The sequence below is a fragment of the Episyrphus balteatus genome, chromosome 1 (assembly GCF_945859705.1).
Source record: "Episyrphus balteatus chromosome 1, idEpiBalt1.1, whole genome shotgun sequence".
Classification (NCBI taxonomy): Eukaryota; Metazoa; Arthropoda; class Insecta; order Diptera; family Syrphidae; genus Episyrphus; species Episyrphus balteatus.
In genome coordinates this window covers 84,829,012-84,845,498 of record NC_079134.1, presented here as the reverse complement: position 1 = coordinate 84,845,498, position 16,487 = coordinate 84,829,012, and the positions used below count along the sequence as shown (strand labels likewise).

Below are 16,487 nucleotides of genomic sequence, written 5' to 3'. Positions count from 1 at the left end.
ATAAACTAATGCATTGGTGGACTTTCAACAACAAATGATTATTATTAATAAAAAAAATAATCGTTTGTTGTTGTTTACACCATAAAATGTTTACTCGGTAACACCTATAAAACCAATAAAACACGGCTTATATATCAAGTTATGCATTCGTAAAAAAAAAAAAGTTGAGATAATAACAAGACCTGACATTACATGCGGTCTCGACTAGCGGTAAAACGAACGGTCTCGCAAGTGGAGACCAATAAAGTTGCTATAATTTAATAGTATGCGATAAACAGCATGCTTTATCGCATACTTTTCATAGCATAGGTTAGGTTAGGTTAACGTGGCTATCAGAAGGAGAGCTGATACACTTAGGACCAGTTGAACAAACGTGGTTCAGCCTCGGATCAGGAGTTTAACTCGCCGATTTCGGCGGATTAGCAGTGGATCAACTTTGGTTCAAGGATGGATTTAGCTATTTCAACCTATATGGACCTAGAACAAGTTCTAAAAATCAATTTTACCACTGAATTCAGAAGATAAAAGTTGCTGAACCACGGATTAAATATTTGCACAACTGGCCCTTAGACCATGATTGGTCCGTTGTGATACCACAATGAATCTTTGAGATTTTTTTTTCCCATTCGTTGAACCATTTAGAGCTTCTAATAAAGCAAGCAAGACTACCTATATGTCTATATTTGCCAGCTCACTAGGATTGTTATAGTAGAATTCTCCCAAATTGAGTCTACGTCTTTGAGATAACGCAGGACATTCACAGAGAAGGTGTGGAATCGATTCCACTTCCTTCTCATCCATGCAGCTTCTGCAGAAATCATTGGAATAGATTCCGAGGCATGTTGCGTGTTTGCCTATTATGCAGTTTCCTGTTATGACACCTATTACGGAGCTGATTTGTGATCTGCTTAGAGATATTAAACAATTAGAGCGCTTCAGATCCAGTATTGGCCAGATCTGTTAAGTCACTATACATGTGGTGATATTATTCGACCTAAGGTTTGTTTTATTTGTAGCATCTTGTTTGAGCATTAGATTACACGTAGCGATGGGAATACCTTTGTTGACCTTATTTGGTAATAAAGGTATCAGTGTTCCACTTTTGGCATGTTCATCAGCTCAGCAATTTCCTGACATGTTTCTATGACCCATCACCCAGCAAAGGTAAATGTTAAAATGCTGTGCCATCTCCATCAGAGATGATGGGCAGTTAAAGGCAGTTATTGAATTGGTAGAGACAGAATCAAGAGATTTAATGGCTGCCTGGCTATCTGAGAAGATACGGATATCTTTGTTTGATACCACGTTTTGTTTAAGCCAAGACAGGACTTCTTTTATTGCCAAAAGTTCCGCCTGGAACACGCTGCAGTGATAAGGAAGACGAAAGAAGAGACTTTAATTCAGTCTATCTGAGAATACACCTCCACCCACTCAATCTTCAGTTTTCTAGAGGGGATGGTTACCTGAAAGTTTCTATCAAATTGCAGTTGTGGGATGGTGTAGTCTATTTTACTTGGGATTGACCCGAAAGAGTTCAGAATAATAGAGTGACCAATGTTATTATTGATCCATTGTGAAGAGGCTTTGAGACGAATAGCTGTACTTGCAGCCATTTTTTTTCCATATATGTCGAGGGGTGTTAGATGGAACAGCGTGTCCAGTGCTGCGGAAGGGGTTGTGCGAAGTGATCTTCCTATGCACAGACAGGCTGAACGTTGGACTTTGCTTAGTTTAACACAATTAGCATTAATTTCTAGAGCAGTCCACCATACTGACACACCGTATATTAGAATCGCTCTGATAACTGTTGTGTAGAGCCAATGAGTAATTCAAGGTTGAAACCCCCATTTATTTCCCATGGTGTTTTTGCCACTGTGGTCTTTTTAACTTTTTCTTGAATGTTAGGTTTCCAGCTTAACTTTTTATCTAAGATCAGACCTAGATATTTTGCCTCGTCAGAGAATTTAAGTGGTATACCTTTAATGGAGGCGGGTTCTATGTGGGGAGTTTTGTATTTCCTGACCCACTTGAGAAAATTTGACTCAATGGAGGGAGTATTCGATGTTTCTCACCAGTGTATGTAGAGCTGTTTTCACCGATTTCCCTTTGCAGTAAGCATGCTGTGCCATAGACAGAAGTCTGGTAGCAATGCTTGTTCTTAAGTGGATATCAATCATTCGTTCAAAGGTTTTGAGAAGGAATCATGATAGACTGATAGGTCTGAGGTCTTTCGGTTCTACATGGGAATATTTTCCTGCTTTGGGTATAAATATAACTCTAATTTCCCTCCATAGCACAGATATATAAACTAGTTTCAGACAGCTATTGAAGAGCATCTCAAGGATGTGCAAAATAAATAATTATGCCATCAGGTCCTGCTGATTTGTATGGTTTGAAGGTATTGATTGCCCAGTGCAGTTTTTCCCTTGTGATCAGACCTTGTGGATAAGTTGCAACTTTTTCAAATACACTATATGTAACGTTACTAACAATTTGAGTTCTTTCTGGGAAATGAGTATCAAGAAGCAGGTTGAGCGATTCATCGCAAGAACTGGTCCAAGAGCCATCAGCATTTTTCAAGTAGCTAGGCATCATTGGATTGGTTGAGAGGATTTTTCTTAATCTAGATGCTTCGGAGGTTTCTTCTATATTGTTGCAGAACTTCCTCCAAGAAGATCTTTTGGATTTCCTCAATTTTTATATATTTTTAGTGAGTCCTTATAGGAAGGAGTCCCAATCTGAAGCATTTCTAGTGCATTTTGCTCGTTTGAACAGCTTCCTACAGTTTTTCCTAATTGGTTCGAGCTCTGAGTTCCACCAATGTGGTTTCTTTTCCTCCCTCACATATGTGAGTGGGCAAGAGATTTCCATAGAGTCATTCAGAGCTATAGTGAGATCATTGACTTTACTGTCAAGTTCGTATATATTAGAGGGAGGACTTAAAAAATTAGATTTGTATGTTTTTGAACTGTATTTGTTTTTGAGCCCTGTATTTTGGCCAGTTGATTTTCTTGTAATTACGAAAATTTATTCGGCTAGGAGGTTAAACATCTAGGCTGAATTGAATGTATCGATGATCAGAGAACGAGTGTTCCTTCGATACTTTCCAATCAGTGATCATATGTTGAATACTGTCGGAGACAAGAGTTATGTCTAGAAGTGGGGTCATTCCCAATGTTACTTACAATAAGGTTAGTGCCGAGTATATAGTTAAATAGAGAATCACCTCTATTATTTATATCAGTGCTACCCCAAACTGTATGATGGGAGTTAGCATCACTTGTCCCGGGAGAGGGCCAAGGTTGTCATGACCAAGATACGCGAGACTAGCCAAAATAGGCCTTTTGGTGTTTCAAGCCTGACTATGGTTATGTCTCTATACGCTAAAATTAGTGAGCAAAAATACTTTAATGCTACTTTTAGCTAGAATGCAAGATCTGGGGTCACCTTTTTCTGTTGCATACGGTATGTAGTATCCAGGAGTCCTTAGTCCCCTCACCATGGATTTAATAATCCACGGTTCTTGGATAAGGACGATATCTTCCGCTTGTTGTGTTAGGCGGAGGATTGGGGAGGCCGAAGCCTTGATGGAGTGCTGAAGGTTAATCTGTACTAGCCGCATCATTTTATCTAGATAGATCAACCTCCAACACGGTGATATCGTCGTCCTTCAACTCAGAGGATGAGTTTAAAAGCTCATCCTCATTCAGAGGACTAATATCTGAGTCTTCAGTTTCCATAGCGGCCAAACTGTCGACATTAAGAGAAGACTGTTCCTTATTCAAGGATGAACCGGATACATCGTCTTCCATAGATGGGAAGGTAATCAATGCATCAGCACCTTCAACCAAAGGAACACCTTCAGGAGGTTGTATTGGAACGCCTTCTGCGTCCAACTCATCTTTTATTATATATTTTAAGGTTTATGTGGTCAAAACCAAAGCGAATCGCACCATTGATCTGAGCTAAGAGAGCAAGGGAGTCCTTATTGACTCATCGCAACTCGACTCAGGTAAGAACTCGACCTGAGTCGAGTTGCGATGAGTCGGGTTATCCTGAGTCGGGATATGGGTTGAGTCGGGCTGTCGTGAGTCGGGATGTACAAAGTCGTGCTGTCCTGAGTCGGGCTATACCCTTCCCGAATATAGCGCTTCTATAAGGACACTTAACCTCCTCAAGCTTTGTGACTTTCCAGTCATGAGTAGGTTAGGAGGGATTGCTTATCTTGATTACTTGGAGAATATCATCCATACACGAGAATCCGGAATCCATGCCGGATCGTGCGATCTATATCGCTCCTGTCGATAACTATCTCTTATTTGAGAGCATCGCTATAGGAGTTAGAATTAACTTGGGGAGTGCTGGTGTTATGTACTCGGAGTAGCTTGGGTGCCGGATTGACCTCTTCTAATGATCGATCACCCATTGACTTAGAGTCGTCGCTGGTCTTATCTAGAATTTTTCTAGCCCATTTAATCCTTGCGGCAAGGTTCGAATTTTCTCCAGACTCCAGCGCATTTCCAGGGCCCTTCAAAACCTTCTCCGCATCCCGCTTCTCCTCATAGCGATACTTTGATGGCTTTTTCTTATTGGATGTGCTCGCAAGAGACACATCAGGGAGAGGTTTACTCTTTTTAGTAGTGGGAAGGCCACGTTGCGCAACCTTTCTACTACTGACACTTGGTGTTTCCACCGTATTGCTTTTCTCCCTGGGATTTACTTCAGATATGAGGCCACGGTTAACCTCACTGATGCGAATCACAGGAGAAACAACAGGCAACGAATGCGCCGCACCGTCGGTCGCTCGGTTTAAAAGAAGAACCGGTCTCATCTACTTTTATGTTTTTTTGTTTGTTATTTTCATTCATTTTTTAACCCACGATTAGCGAAGAAAAAAGGTTGTGCTGCACATAGATTCGCATATACAGAAAAGGCTAGTTAATCCGGAGGTCCCCAGGTATCCGGATACTCCGTTTGCGACTGAGCTAGTTTTGAGTTGGGCTCTCAGCCAAGCTTATCATCGGCACGTGTCGTGTTACACCTTGATCCAGCTCAATGGGAATTGAGATGGGGGATTGGAGGGAGATGGAGGGAAAGGAAGGGGTAGTCTCGTTCGGCAACGTGAAATCACACTGACGATATTGGTAAAGGTGGCCAACGAAAACCATCAACCGCCGGGAGGGGAGAGGAGAAGGGGAGGAGAAGAGGTAAGGTAAAGGGAGTTGAAGCGTCCTTTGGTTTCGGGACTCCTCTGGAGAAAAATTTCTCGAGACTCTTTGCATCTTCTCAGCTTCTACAACTCGACAAGTTCGACGCTATGGTAGAAGCATAGCATACTTTATCGCAAACAAAACTGTCAAAAAACTATCACTGTTTATTTGAAATATCAAATCAAAACAAAAATTGTCAGTCCGTTGATTTTAAATAATTAAAAGGATATTATGTATTTGTTTAGTGCTATAAAATGAGTGATTGGAAGCTTTCTCAGGAGGAAGTGCGCAATAAGGCTAGTCGCGCATATTCAACTTTCTCAAAACCAAATAGTTTAATAAAGTGGCGTAGATAGCTTTTCGCTTAGGGAGGGGATAGATCTAGTTCGCACATTTTTTTTTTTTAAGTTTAAATAATGCTTCTTTGTATTGTTTTTATTCTCTTTAAAGTGTAGAAAGTTCTTTCGGTAGTTGACGTTGAAACCGGCAGTGAAGCTAGTATCTTTAATAAAATATAGACATATATAAGCATTAGGAAAGCTTCTTCGGGACAGCTATCGAGCGCTTACAATGAGTTCATAGTGTAACGATTTTTTGTTATGAAAATGCCTCCACACCCAGTTTGAGACATCCGAATTCGATTATATTTTGTTATTTTTGGCCTGAGTTTGGTCCCAATCTCAAAATTAATTATATTTTTCGAAGAAAAGAGAGCACTTAGGAGAGAATACAAAATTTCCCCACCTGGACAAATTTTGTCCCAAAAATTTCTTTCGGCAGAAAAAGGAGTTCTGTAAATCTTTCAATATAAAATATTTTAAAACTTAAATGGAACTCGTCAAACATGACAAATAACTAAACCAAACTACTTAACAAGAAGGACAAAGGGCCTCCCAAAGACCTACCGCCCGGAGCCTCGCAATGGGTGAGGCCGCCGCTGACGCCAATGTCAAGGACTTCAGCTATTTTTTTGCATCTTCAAACACTTTCGTAAATGAGTCGTCCTGTGCCCGTTTAATTTTTAGTTGATCGTTCAAATCTTTGGAGAGATCCATAGCTTGGACCTAGTCTAAATTTACTCTTTGAAACTCAGGAATAAATGGCAACGAGAGTTGGTAAACCATACTTATAACCTTTAACCTTCCGATGACAACAGGGGTGCTATACTACCCCGGGTTTGATTTATGGTTTTTTTATGAATTACCTATTTTCTATTTTTGTTAAAGTCTATGAAGTGTTATGATTAAATAAATAATTTGTATTATACCTAAAAGTATTTTTTTTTTAATTAATCCTAGCACCCATATTAACTATATTTGTATCGAACTGCATGAGCTTGGTAACTCTGCAGTCGATGTTTCACTTTATAATTTATATTTTTTATATTAATTTGTATCGAACTGCACGAGCCTGGTAACTCTGCAGTCGACGCTATAATTATAATCTACATTTTTATTCTTCTTTTTAGGTAACTTGACGAAAGAGTAGCTTTCGTCTTATTTTTATCTTTGACGAAAGTCAGTTCTAATTTGAAACTCGTGAAGGAAGCAGGTCTAGCAGGAAGCAAGTTTATATAGCAGGTTCTATTGTGCAGCGTTTTTGATTTAAAATAAAGAGTGGTTTTTAAAACATCTTCCACTATAATTCTTTTACGTGTTTTATTTTTACTGTGCTGTGCTACGATACATTTGGTCCAGGTCGAGCCGGATATTGTACCAGCGACGCACTGTTGTCCAAAATGACTTATCTCGTTGCAAAAATCATAACTTTTGAACGGATTGAGGTAGCGGTACAGTTTTTTTTTTAATTTGAAGGAAATTTCCAGGGCTGTTACACCAATGAATTTCAAGAAAATTGTTTTACAGGGTGTTTAGGAATCATCGGCCGAAAACCGATTTTCTTAAAAAAAAAAAATATTTAAATTAAAATTGGTATGCCATTTTGTAGAAATCACTAATTCACATCTAAAAAAAGTTCAGATTACACTTTTCCATGATATTACGATTATAGAGAATGCCAAAAAAGTTGGTCCCGGAAGTCCGTCTGTCTGTCTGTCTGTATAAGGATCTACAGCCTAAACGGATGGACCGATTGACTTCAAATTTGGTATGTAGCATTTTTTGGAGACCCTCCAGAGGGGTTTTTGGAATTAATTTTTTTGGGCCAAAAATAACGGTACTTGTCATACACCAATTTCAGTAAAGCTGTAATTGCTCAAAAACGGCTCCAACGATTTTGTTTAAAAAATTCAAATGTAAGTTTGAAAACAAGGTCTATCTTCAAATGAAAAAAATTTTTTTGGAAAATCATTATTAACGGTACCTGCCATAGAACGTTTTTTTTTAAATCCGATATTCTCCGAAACGGCTTATTCGATTTCAACGAAACTTTTTTTGAAGAAGCACTTATGTAACTCAAATATAGGCCAAAAATAAAATTTCAAAAAAAATAATTTTTGGATTTTTAAAAAAATTTTGAAATTTTTTTTTGAAAAATAAAATTTTCGAAAACGCGACATTGTATTTTTTTGAAATTTTGTTTTTAGATGCGGATTAGTGATTTCTACAAAATGGCATACCAATTTTAATTTAAACATTTTTTTTTAAAGAAAATCTGTTCCTTCTGCCTTCATTTTTTTTCAAAGTACAAAATCTCGGCAGTGCGCAAGCATGCGCAGCTAAATATTTTTATTTTGGATCAACAATTGATTGGTACACATACCCTATTCGGCTTAATGCATGGAACCGAATGGATTTTTTACGGTACCTGCCATAAAACCGTTTTTTTTCAAATCCGATATTCTCCGAAACGGCTTATTCGATTTCAACGAAACTTTTTGCGAAGAAGCACTTATATAACTCAAATATAAGCCAAAAATAAAATTTAAAAAAAATTAATTTTGGATTTTTAAAAAAATTTTGAAATTTTTTTTTGAAAAATAAAATTTTCGAAAACGGGACATTGTATTTTTTTGAAATTTTGTTTTTAAATGTGGATTAGTGATTTCTACAAAATGGCATACCAATTTTAATTTAAACTTTTTTTTTAAAGAAAATCTGTTTTTGGCCGATGATTCCGAAACACCCTGTGAAATAATTTTATTGAAATTCATTGGTATAACAGCCCTAGAAATGTCCTTCAAATAAAAAAAAAAATTGTACCGCTAACTCAATCCGTTCAAAAGTTATGATTTTTGCAACGAGATAAGTCATTTTGGACAACCGTGCGACGGATCAGTATGTACAAGCGCGTTGTTTAAATAAAAAAAAAAAAAAATGTATGTGCGTGCGTGAAATTAATATAGAAGCAATGTGTAAAAAGTGCAGCGCAGCAGGAGCAAAATCTCGTGAAAAAACGAGCGAGAAAATTTGGAAAAAAAGTGCTACAAAAAGTCACGTAGACAAGCACAAAAAACGAGCAGGAATCATGTCTCGACATGAGTAAGTAATTACAGCAGGCAGCAGGCAGCACATTTTTCATATTTACTATGTGCTCACAATATTTAAGTAGCGAAAAAGGTTTATTTTACTTTTAATTTTATCTATGCACACAAATCATGTTTCAACATGATGTGTGTAAGCGACAGTTGCAAATTCTGCATCAATAATTTGAAAAGGGTAAGAGAGTTTTATCCATCAAAGAGAAAAACGCACTAATACGTGCAGCGAAAGGAGAAAAAAATATAAAAAAGCAACTAACACACAAGAACGAATGTGCAGCGACCACACAAGAGCGAATGTGCAGCGATCACACAAGAGCAAGCGCGACAGCAAGCTCATAGCAGGAAGCAGGAGAATGAAACAAAATTTATTTCATTCGAAAAAACAAAGACGCAGGAGCAAGTCGTGTTTTCTCAATATATTTTCAATCGCGCATAAGTGCACTTTTTTTTCCTTTTATAATATTTCACAAACAATTTAATTTTTCCTAATCAAATTATTCAGCAGGTAATAATACAGTCCACTATATTTTGTTTAATATATTAAATATTTGTGCAGCGAATGGTAATAGTTGCGGCAGCAACAGTGCAGTGTATTTTGTTTGTGTGTGCTATTTTTTTTATTATTGCTTTGATTTTTTGTTGTTGTCCCTGTCGGAATGAATGTGCGCATTGCGCAGGCTTCAACAACTTGGATACCTGATGGATTTTATTTGTATGTGCGCATTTCTTTCTGGAAATTTCTAGAAAAAAGAAATCTGAGCAGCGATGGCGTGTGTGCAAGAGCAGGGCAGGCATATGAAAATTATTCTGTATGTTGATGAAAAAAAAAAAAAAATCTGTGCAGCGATAGCAGGGGCAGGCATATGAAAATTATTCTGTGTGTTGAATAAAAAATCTGAGCAGCGGTAACGAGCAAGAGCATAGCAGGATATTTGGAATGTTGTCCAAATGAATGAATGGTGCATGAGTGAGATGGATGAAATTTATATGTGCTGTTATTTTAATTCTTTTCATTACTATTATTTGTATTGTTTTGGTTTTGTTGTTTCTTTTTTTTTGATGTGCCATAAATTGGGACATTTATTAAAAACATTCTGATTAGCATTTCATTTATTTTAAAGGTAAAATAATTTTCTAGAATGGGGAGTTGACTGTTGCTGTTGCTATAATGCTGGAGATAAGTTTTTTTGTGTTTCCTTTTTTTTCTTACTAAGCGACGTGCGGTGAGATAAAAGCGAGCAGGTATAGGAGGGAACGAGCACAATTGTGCCGATCGCCTCAATGAGATGGAAGCAGGAGGAACTCAAAGCATGCATATATGCGAGTCCAAAATAAATGAGCAGGAAGCAGGATTAAAACAAAAAAAAAATGGAAACAGAGCAGCGAGCAGGGGAAAACTTAAAGCACGACGGTGCTAGTTTTCAATAGCAGGATGCTTGCAAGCAGCAGGATAATGTAAAAACTCAAAAGCAATTTGAATTCTGACGAGCAGGAACAACAATATTTTTGTTGTGAGCAGGAACAACAATATTTTTGTTGTGAGCAGGAACAACAATATTTTTGTTGTGAGCAGGAACAACAATATTTTTGTTGTGAGCAGGAACAACAATATTTTTGTTGAGAGCAGGAATTTTCCTTCTTCAAACAATAACAACAAGAGCAGCAACAGTCGACCAATGGGGTTATCTATGGTTTATATTTATTTGCGAATTATATTTTCATTAATATATTATTTTTTTTATCTTTATTTATATTGCATACTGGGAAACTCCACATTAAAGTACCTACTGCAAATTATTTTTATTTGATTTTTTTTTTGGGTTTCAGGTCAAGCATTGGTAAACTTTATACTAATGCCATGTTTTTTGTACCATTACAGAGCAGCGAGCAGGTTAAAGAGCAGCGAGCAGGAATATTTAAAAAAATATAAGAGATGGAACAGCAGGAATCTAATGACAGCTATACGCTGGATGCCGGAATATTTTCGGTTAGCAGGATGCTGGCATTCGTGCGATCGCCAACCTTTGGTGATTGTTCGATGGCAGCTGCGCAGGTTAGGCTTGAAGCCTTGCAGGATGCCTGGGCACAAATCAAGGTGTCCGAGGCCAGAATTGCATTGGCCGACGACTTGCTGATAAATGTCGAGATGCAGCGAAGGATTGCCGAAGCAGAGGCTAACTATTTTGACGCCTATGCCGCCTTGAAAGAAAAGGTGGACATGGCAGCAGGTCAAGCAGGTCCAGCAGGTCAAGCAGGTCAAGCAGGATTAGCAGGATTAGCAGGGCCGATCGAAGTCCGGGTTAATCTTCCGTTTTCACCACACGACGTGAAGAACACCTGGGGCTACTTCGACGGTGACATAACTAAATGGCAGGGTTTTCGGGATAGGTTCGTAGTAGCGATCCACGAAAACGACAGGATAGCACCTTCATACAAATTCTCCTATTTGAAGGCATCGCTATCTGGCAGGGCAGCGAGAACTCTCGGCGAGTGGCAGCTCACCGAGAAAAACTATTTTGAAGCGTGGGCTCGCATATACCAAATATACATTAAGAAATATGCGACGTGCAGGGAGCTACTGCGAAACTTCTTCAAGCTTCCTGAAATGCAGGGTGCACCTAGAGCAGGAGACCTTCAAAAGATGGCCAACACGACGTATGAAATGCTTCGTCAGTTGGCAGCGCAGGGAGTCCCGACTGAGCATTGGGACATGATTGTCATCCATGTTCTACATGAGAAGCTGGACAATGAGACGGCGTGCAGGTGGGAAGAAGTGCGTACTTCCGAAGAGCCAACCGCAAAGGAGTTCTGTGCCTTCCTTGATAAAAGGGCAGAAACTCTTGGTGGAGCAGCGAGCAGGAGGGCTGATAATTCGTTGTCTTCACAACAGACACGATCAGCACTAAGCAAGGTTGATAACATCAGAGCAGGTCCGAGCAGGCCAGATACGTCTCGAGCAGGAAGAAGCGATGTGCTAGCAGGAGCAGGGCCGAGCAGCGGAGCACGAAATTTAACACCAATCGATAAAGGGCCATTACCTTGTCACTCGTGTAGCTCAAAAGATCATCCGATGTGGCGATGCCCAGAATTTGGGGCGTTGAATTTGCGAGCTAAGCAGGTTCTTGTGAAGGAGAAGGCACTTTGTCCAAACTGCTTGAAGACCGGGCATGTGTCTAGAGATTGTTTTCAGGGCGCATGCGTTAGGTGCCCTGGTAAGCAGATGCACAATAGTGTACTCTGCCCGATGAGAGAGATAAGGAAAGGCGATGCGGTCTTTCACATGCAGGAAAATAGCAGGAAGAGAAGGAGTAACGAGAATAAACAAAAGCAAGATTGACTAACCGTCCATTCTGAGAAACGTCCTCGATTGGACAAAAGCAGGAAGCAGGGGCAGGAGCAGGAAACAGCAGGAAGTGAGCAGGAAAGTACGTCTTGGGGCGACTTTAAAAGAAACAAGAATGTATCAAGTCAAAGCAAAACGAATAAAAATACAAATAAAATTTATTCGACATCTTTTAATGAGCAGGTAAATTTTACTTTGATGCCTACGGCACAAGTAAGAATTGAGATGGATGGCAGGAAATATGGTCCGATAAGGGCACTTTTTGATACAGGCGCACAGCCCAATCTGGTTAGCTATCAGCTTGCCCAGAGATTGGCCTTACCAAAAGAGCAAATAGCAAGAAGAATGGTTGGTGTTGAAGGCGAGCCCTTCAATATCAAACACAAAACCACACTCTTAGTGAGTCCATGGTTCAATTCGCAGGTTTCAATAAAGCAGGACTTTTTGGTGCTACCAAAAGAAAGCAAATGGCAGCCAATTGTGCCTACACACAATTTGCAACCACCAGAGAAGGACATAGCAGGGCCAATATTGGCAGATCCATATTATTGGAAAGCAGGGCCGGCAGATTTACTACTGGGTAGCAGGTTCGTAGCAGAAACGTTTGTTTCTGTTGCAGGGCGTCAGCCAAGCAGGATATTAGAGATGGAAACTGTATTTGGCAGGGTCATACTCGGAGAATATGAGAGCGAAATACATAGCAGGGTACAAGAGCAGGTGTCACATGTCGTGTGCATGGACAATAATCAACTTCATGAATCGCTTAAGCGTTTATGGCAGTTGGATGACATTGAGATGTCATCGAGCAGGTCGCAGGAGCAGGAGCAGGTAGAGCAAAATTTCATCAAAACGTTTTCACGTGATGACTCTGGCAGATTTGTCGTGACAATTCCCCTAAAGGAATCAGTGAAGGAAATGGGCAGTTCAGAGCTTACAGCAAAGAGAAGATTTTTCGCTTAAGAGAGAAGATTAGCAGGAGATTCTGAATTGAAACATATGTATATACAATTCATGAGAGAGTATGAGAGAGCAGGACACATGGTACCAGTAACTGGTAGAGCGCAGGGTAGCACAGTATACCACATACCACATCATTGCGTCACTAAGAAATTTAGAGTTGTATTTGATGCAAGCTGCAGGACAAATAGAGGCATTTCATTGAACGAAGTGCAGATGTTGGGCGAAAAATTACAGAAGGATCTGCACGAAATTTTAATGCGATTCCGTAGGCATCGAATTGCCATCAGTGCGGACATTAAAATGATGTTCAGAATGGTGAAGGTTGTGCAGGAGCAATGGGATTTGCAGCGTATATTTTGGCGAGAGAATCAGCAGGACGATTTGAAAGAATACTGGTTGACAGTCGTCACCTACGGTATGACCTCATCAGCTTACAATGCTGTGCGAGCATTAATACAATGTGCAAGGGAAGCGGAGCAGGAATTTCCAAATGCGGCTAAAGCAATTATGGAAGATTTTTATATGGATGACTGCACCACTGGTGCTGATTCCGAAGAGCAGGCGATCGAATTATCGAAAGATATCAATCATGTTTTGAGAGGAGCAGGGTTTGAGCTTAGAAAATGGAAATCAAATTCCAGGGCTCTTGTGAAGGATATGAATTATGAAGAGCAGGAGTCAATCTTATTTGAAGATGACGAGAAGGCATCAATTTTAGGCCTTAAGTGGCTACTTGAGAAGGACCAATTCACTTTCGTGGTGAAGACACCAGCAATTGAGCAGGCAATGACAAAGAGAAGCGTAGTGAGCAGCGTGGCACAACTTTATGATCCTAATGGGTTTATAGCTCCTGTTACGATCATAGGGAAAATTATTATCCAAGACATATGGCGTTTGAACGTCGGTTGGGATGAGACATTGCCAAGAGAGATATATGAGAGATGGAGAGAATTTTGGCAGGAAATAACATTCCTAGAGAATGTGAGAATTCAGAGATGGATAGGTACCTCGAAAGAGATACACCAGGAATTACATGGGTTTTCGGATGCGTCCGAAAGAGCATATGGTGCAGCGATTTACGTGAGAACGATATGTGCAAATGGCAGGATTTCAGCAAGTCTCCTCACAGCAAAGACACGGGTTGCACCACTCAAAACAGTGACAATACCGCGCTTGGAGCTTGCAGCAGCGGAATTATTGGGACGACTAGTTGCTAGCGTCATCAAGACAATGGAATGGGCAGGTGTTGAGTACGAGCTCTGGTCAGACTCACTCGTAGCGTTGCATTGGATAAACAAACTTCCATACAATTTGAAAACATTCGTAGCAAATAGAGTCGCGTCTATACAGACGAACACCGAAGTCAAAAGGTGGAGACATGTCAGGACGCAGGATAACCCGGCTGATCTCCTAAGCAGAGGAATCAAGCCATCAGCATTGGTAAATAACAACTTATGGTTGCATGGGCCGGAATGGTTGACAAAACCTCGGTGGAGCTGATCATCTGAAAAGTTTGTGCCAAATGTTTCAGATGGGGGGAGGGATGAGATGAAGGTTTTGATAGTTACTAGAGTTACAGAACCCTTATCCATCTACGTGAAGCACTGGAGCAGGAGTATTCCATTAATCGAATACACACCCACACTAGAGGAGGCTATAAATATAATCAGCTATGTTCTTCGCTTTGTCAACAAAACTAAAGCAAAGGAAAAGAAACGAAAAGAGATGGAGAAGCGATATGGTAAGAGAAGGAGACGTTATGAGCAGCGAGTGAGACGTTGTATGCGTCGAACGAGAAGGACAAGAAGAGCAGGTAATATAGCAGGGGTATTTGATCAACCGTCTTCTGAAGAGAAGATGGAATCACTTGGTCATTTACTAAAAAAAGAGCAGGAAAAGTATTTTTCGAAAGAAATTGCTTGTATAGAGAAGGACTGGTGTTTACCAGAAAAGAGCAGGATAGAATCTCTGAAACCAATTCTAGATGGCAAAATGATTCTAAGAGTTGGTGGAAGATTAGAGCGAGCAGAGATGGAATACGAGAGAAGGCATCCAGCTATCGTACCAAATGGGTCTCGATTAGCCTGGTTAATCATGCATAGTGCTCATCCAGCAACTAAGCATGGAGCGGTGCAGGTTATGATGCAGCATATTCGTCAGAAATTTTGGATTCCAAAGATCCGAAGCGGGCTAAGAAGCTATCTACATAAGTGTTTGGTTTGTGTGCGACACAATCATCGCTTTGAGATGCAATTGATGGCTGACTTACCATCAGAGAGAGTAATAGCAGGAAAGGCCTTTCTGCAAACAGGTGTGGATTATGCAGGGCCGTTTGAGATCAAAATGATCGACAGAGCAGGAGAGCAAATCATAAGGCAGAAATGTTGGGTCGCCATTTTTGTCTGTTTGAAAACAAGAGCAGTGCATATTGATGTGGTATCACTTCTCACTTCAGTAGCGTTTATTGCTTGTTTCGAAAGATTCATAGCGAGAAGGGGCAGGTGTGCAAGGTTATACAGCGACAATGGTACAGCATTTGTTGGTGCAGCGAAAGAATTAGAGAAGGCAAAAGAGCGTTGGCTAGTGAAGGATACTTTTGAGCACTTGAGCTGGAAAGGGACGGAATGGAGATTTATGACTCCAGCAGCACCACACCAAGGTGGTATATACGAAGCAGCGGTGAAGTCAATGAAATATCATTTGACGAGAACAGTTGGAGCGAAGGTTTTAGCATATGAGCAATTTTTGACATTACTTACTGGGATCGAAGCCATCTTGAATTCAAGACCGCTACATCCATTGAGCGACGATCCAAATGATCTGCAGGCGTTAACGCCGGGACATTTTTTGGTTGGTGAACCATTAGTGTTACCATTACCATTTGTGACTAATGAAATGCCAAATACAAAAGGCATAAAACTATGGAAGGAGCGTAAGACTATGCTTGCGCACTTCTGGAGCAGGTGGCAGGAAGAGTACTTATCTACTCTATATGAGAGAAAGAAATGGCGCAGGGAGAAATATGGCTTGAGAGAAGGACAGTTGTGCATAATAAAGAGCGAGAATTTCCCACCATCAGCATGGGCGATGGGGCGAATACTGAAACTGATACATAGCAGGGATAGACTAGTGAGAAGCGTGGTGCTCCAAACAGCAACCAATCAACTGACAAGGCCGGTGCAGAAAATCTGTATCCTGCCAATTGAAGAGCAGGAATAATTTAAGCTGGAATAATTTAAGCAGGAATAATTTGAGCAGGAATACTTTAAGCAGGAATATATAAAATAAAAAGCGAAAGGGTGGAAAACCGTAGGTTTTCGCCGGGACTGTATCGAACTGCATGAGCTTGGTAACTCTGCAGTCGATGTTTCACTTTATAATTTATATTTTTTATATTACTTTGTATCGAACTGCACGAGCCTAGTAACTCTGCAGTCGACGCTATAATTATAATCTACATTTTTATTCTTCTTTTTAGGTAACTTGACGAAAGAGTAGCTTTCGTCTTATTTTTATCTTTGACGAAAGTCAG

The 16,487-nt window shown here is 39.9% G+C and overlaps 2 protein-coding genes across 2 annotated transcripts; both read left to right on the top strand.

The window, feature by feature from the left end:
* Window positions 1–13,267: 13,267 nt before the first annotated feature.
* Window positions 13,268–14,455, top strand: LOC129907896 (uncharacterized). The gene has a single exon (XM_055984388.1). The coding sequence runs from the start codon at window positions 13,268–13,270 to the stop codon at window positions 14,453–14,455; it is 1,188 nt and encodes a 395-aa protein (XP_055840363.1).
* A 48-nt stretch (window positions 14,456–14,503) lies between these two features.
* Window positions 14,504–16,174, top strand: LOC129907890 (uncharacterized). The gene has a single exon (XM_055984377.1). It carries the CDS (start codon window positions 14,504–14,506, stop codon window positions 16,172–16,174), a length of 1,671 nt encoding a protein of 556 aa, XP_055840352.1.
* The last annotated feature ends 313 nt before the right edge of the window (window positions 16,175–16,487 follow it).

What these genes read in the sequence shown, in the direction of transcription:
- LOC129907896 (XM_055984388.1), top strand. Translation starts at nt 13,268, where the DNA reads ATGGTGAAGGTTGTGCAGGAGCAATGGGATTTGCAGCGTATATTTTGG.
- LOC129907890 (XM_055984377.1), top strand. Translation starts at nt 14,504, where the DNA reads ATGAAGGTTTTGATAGTTACTAGAGTTACAGAACCCTTATCCATCTAC.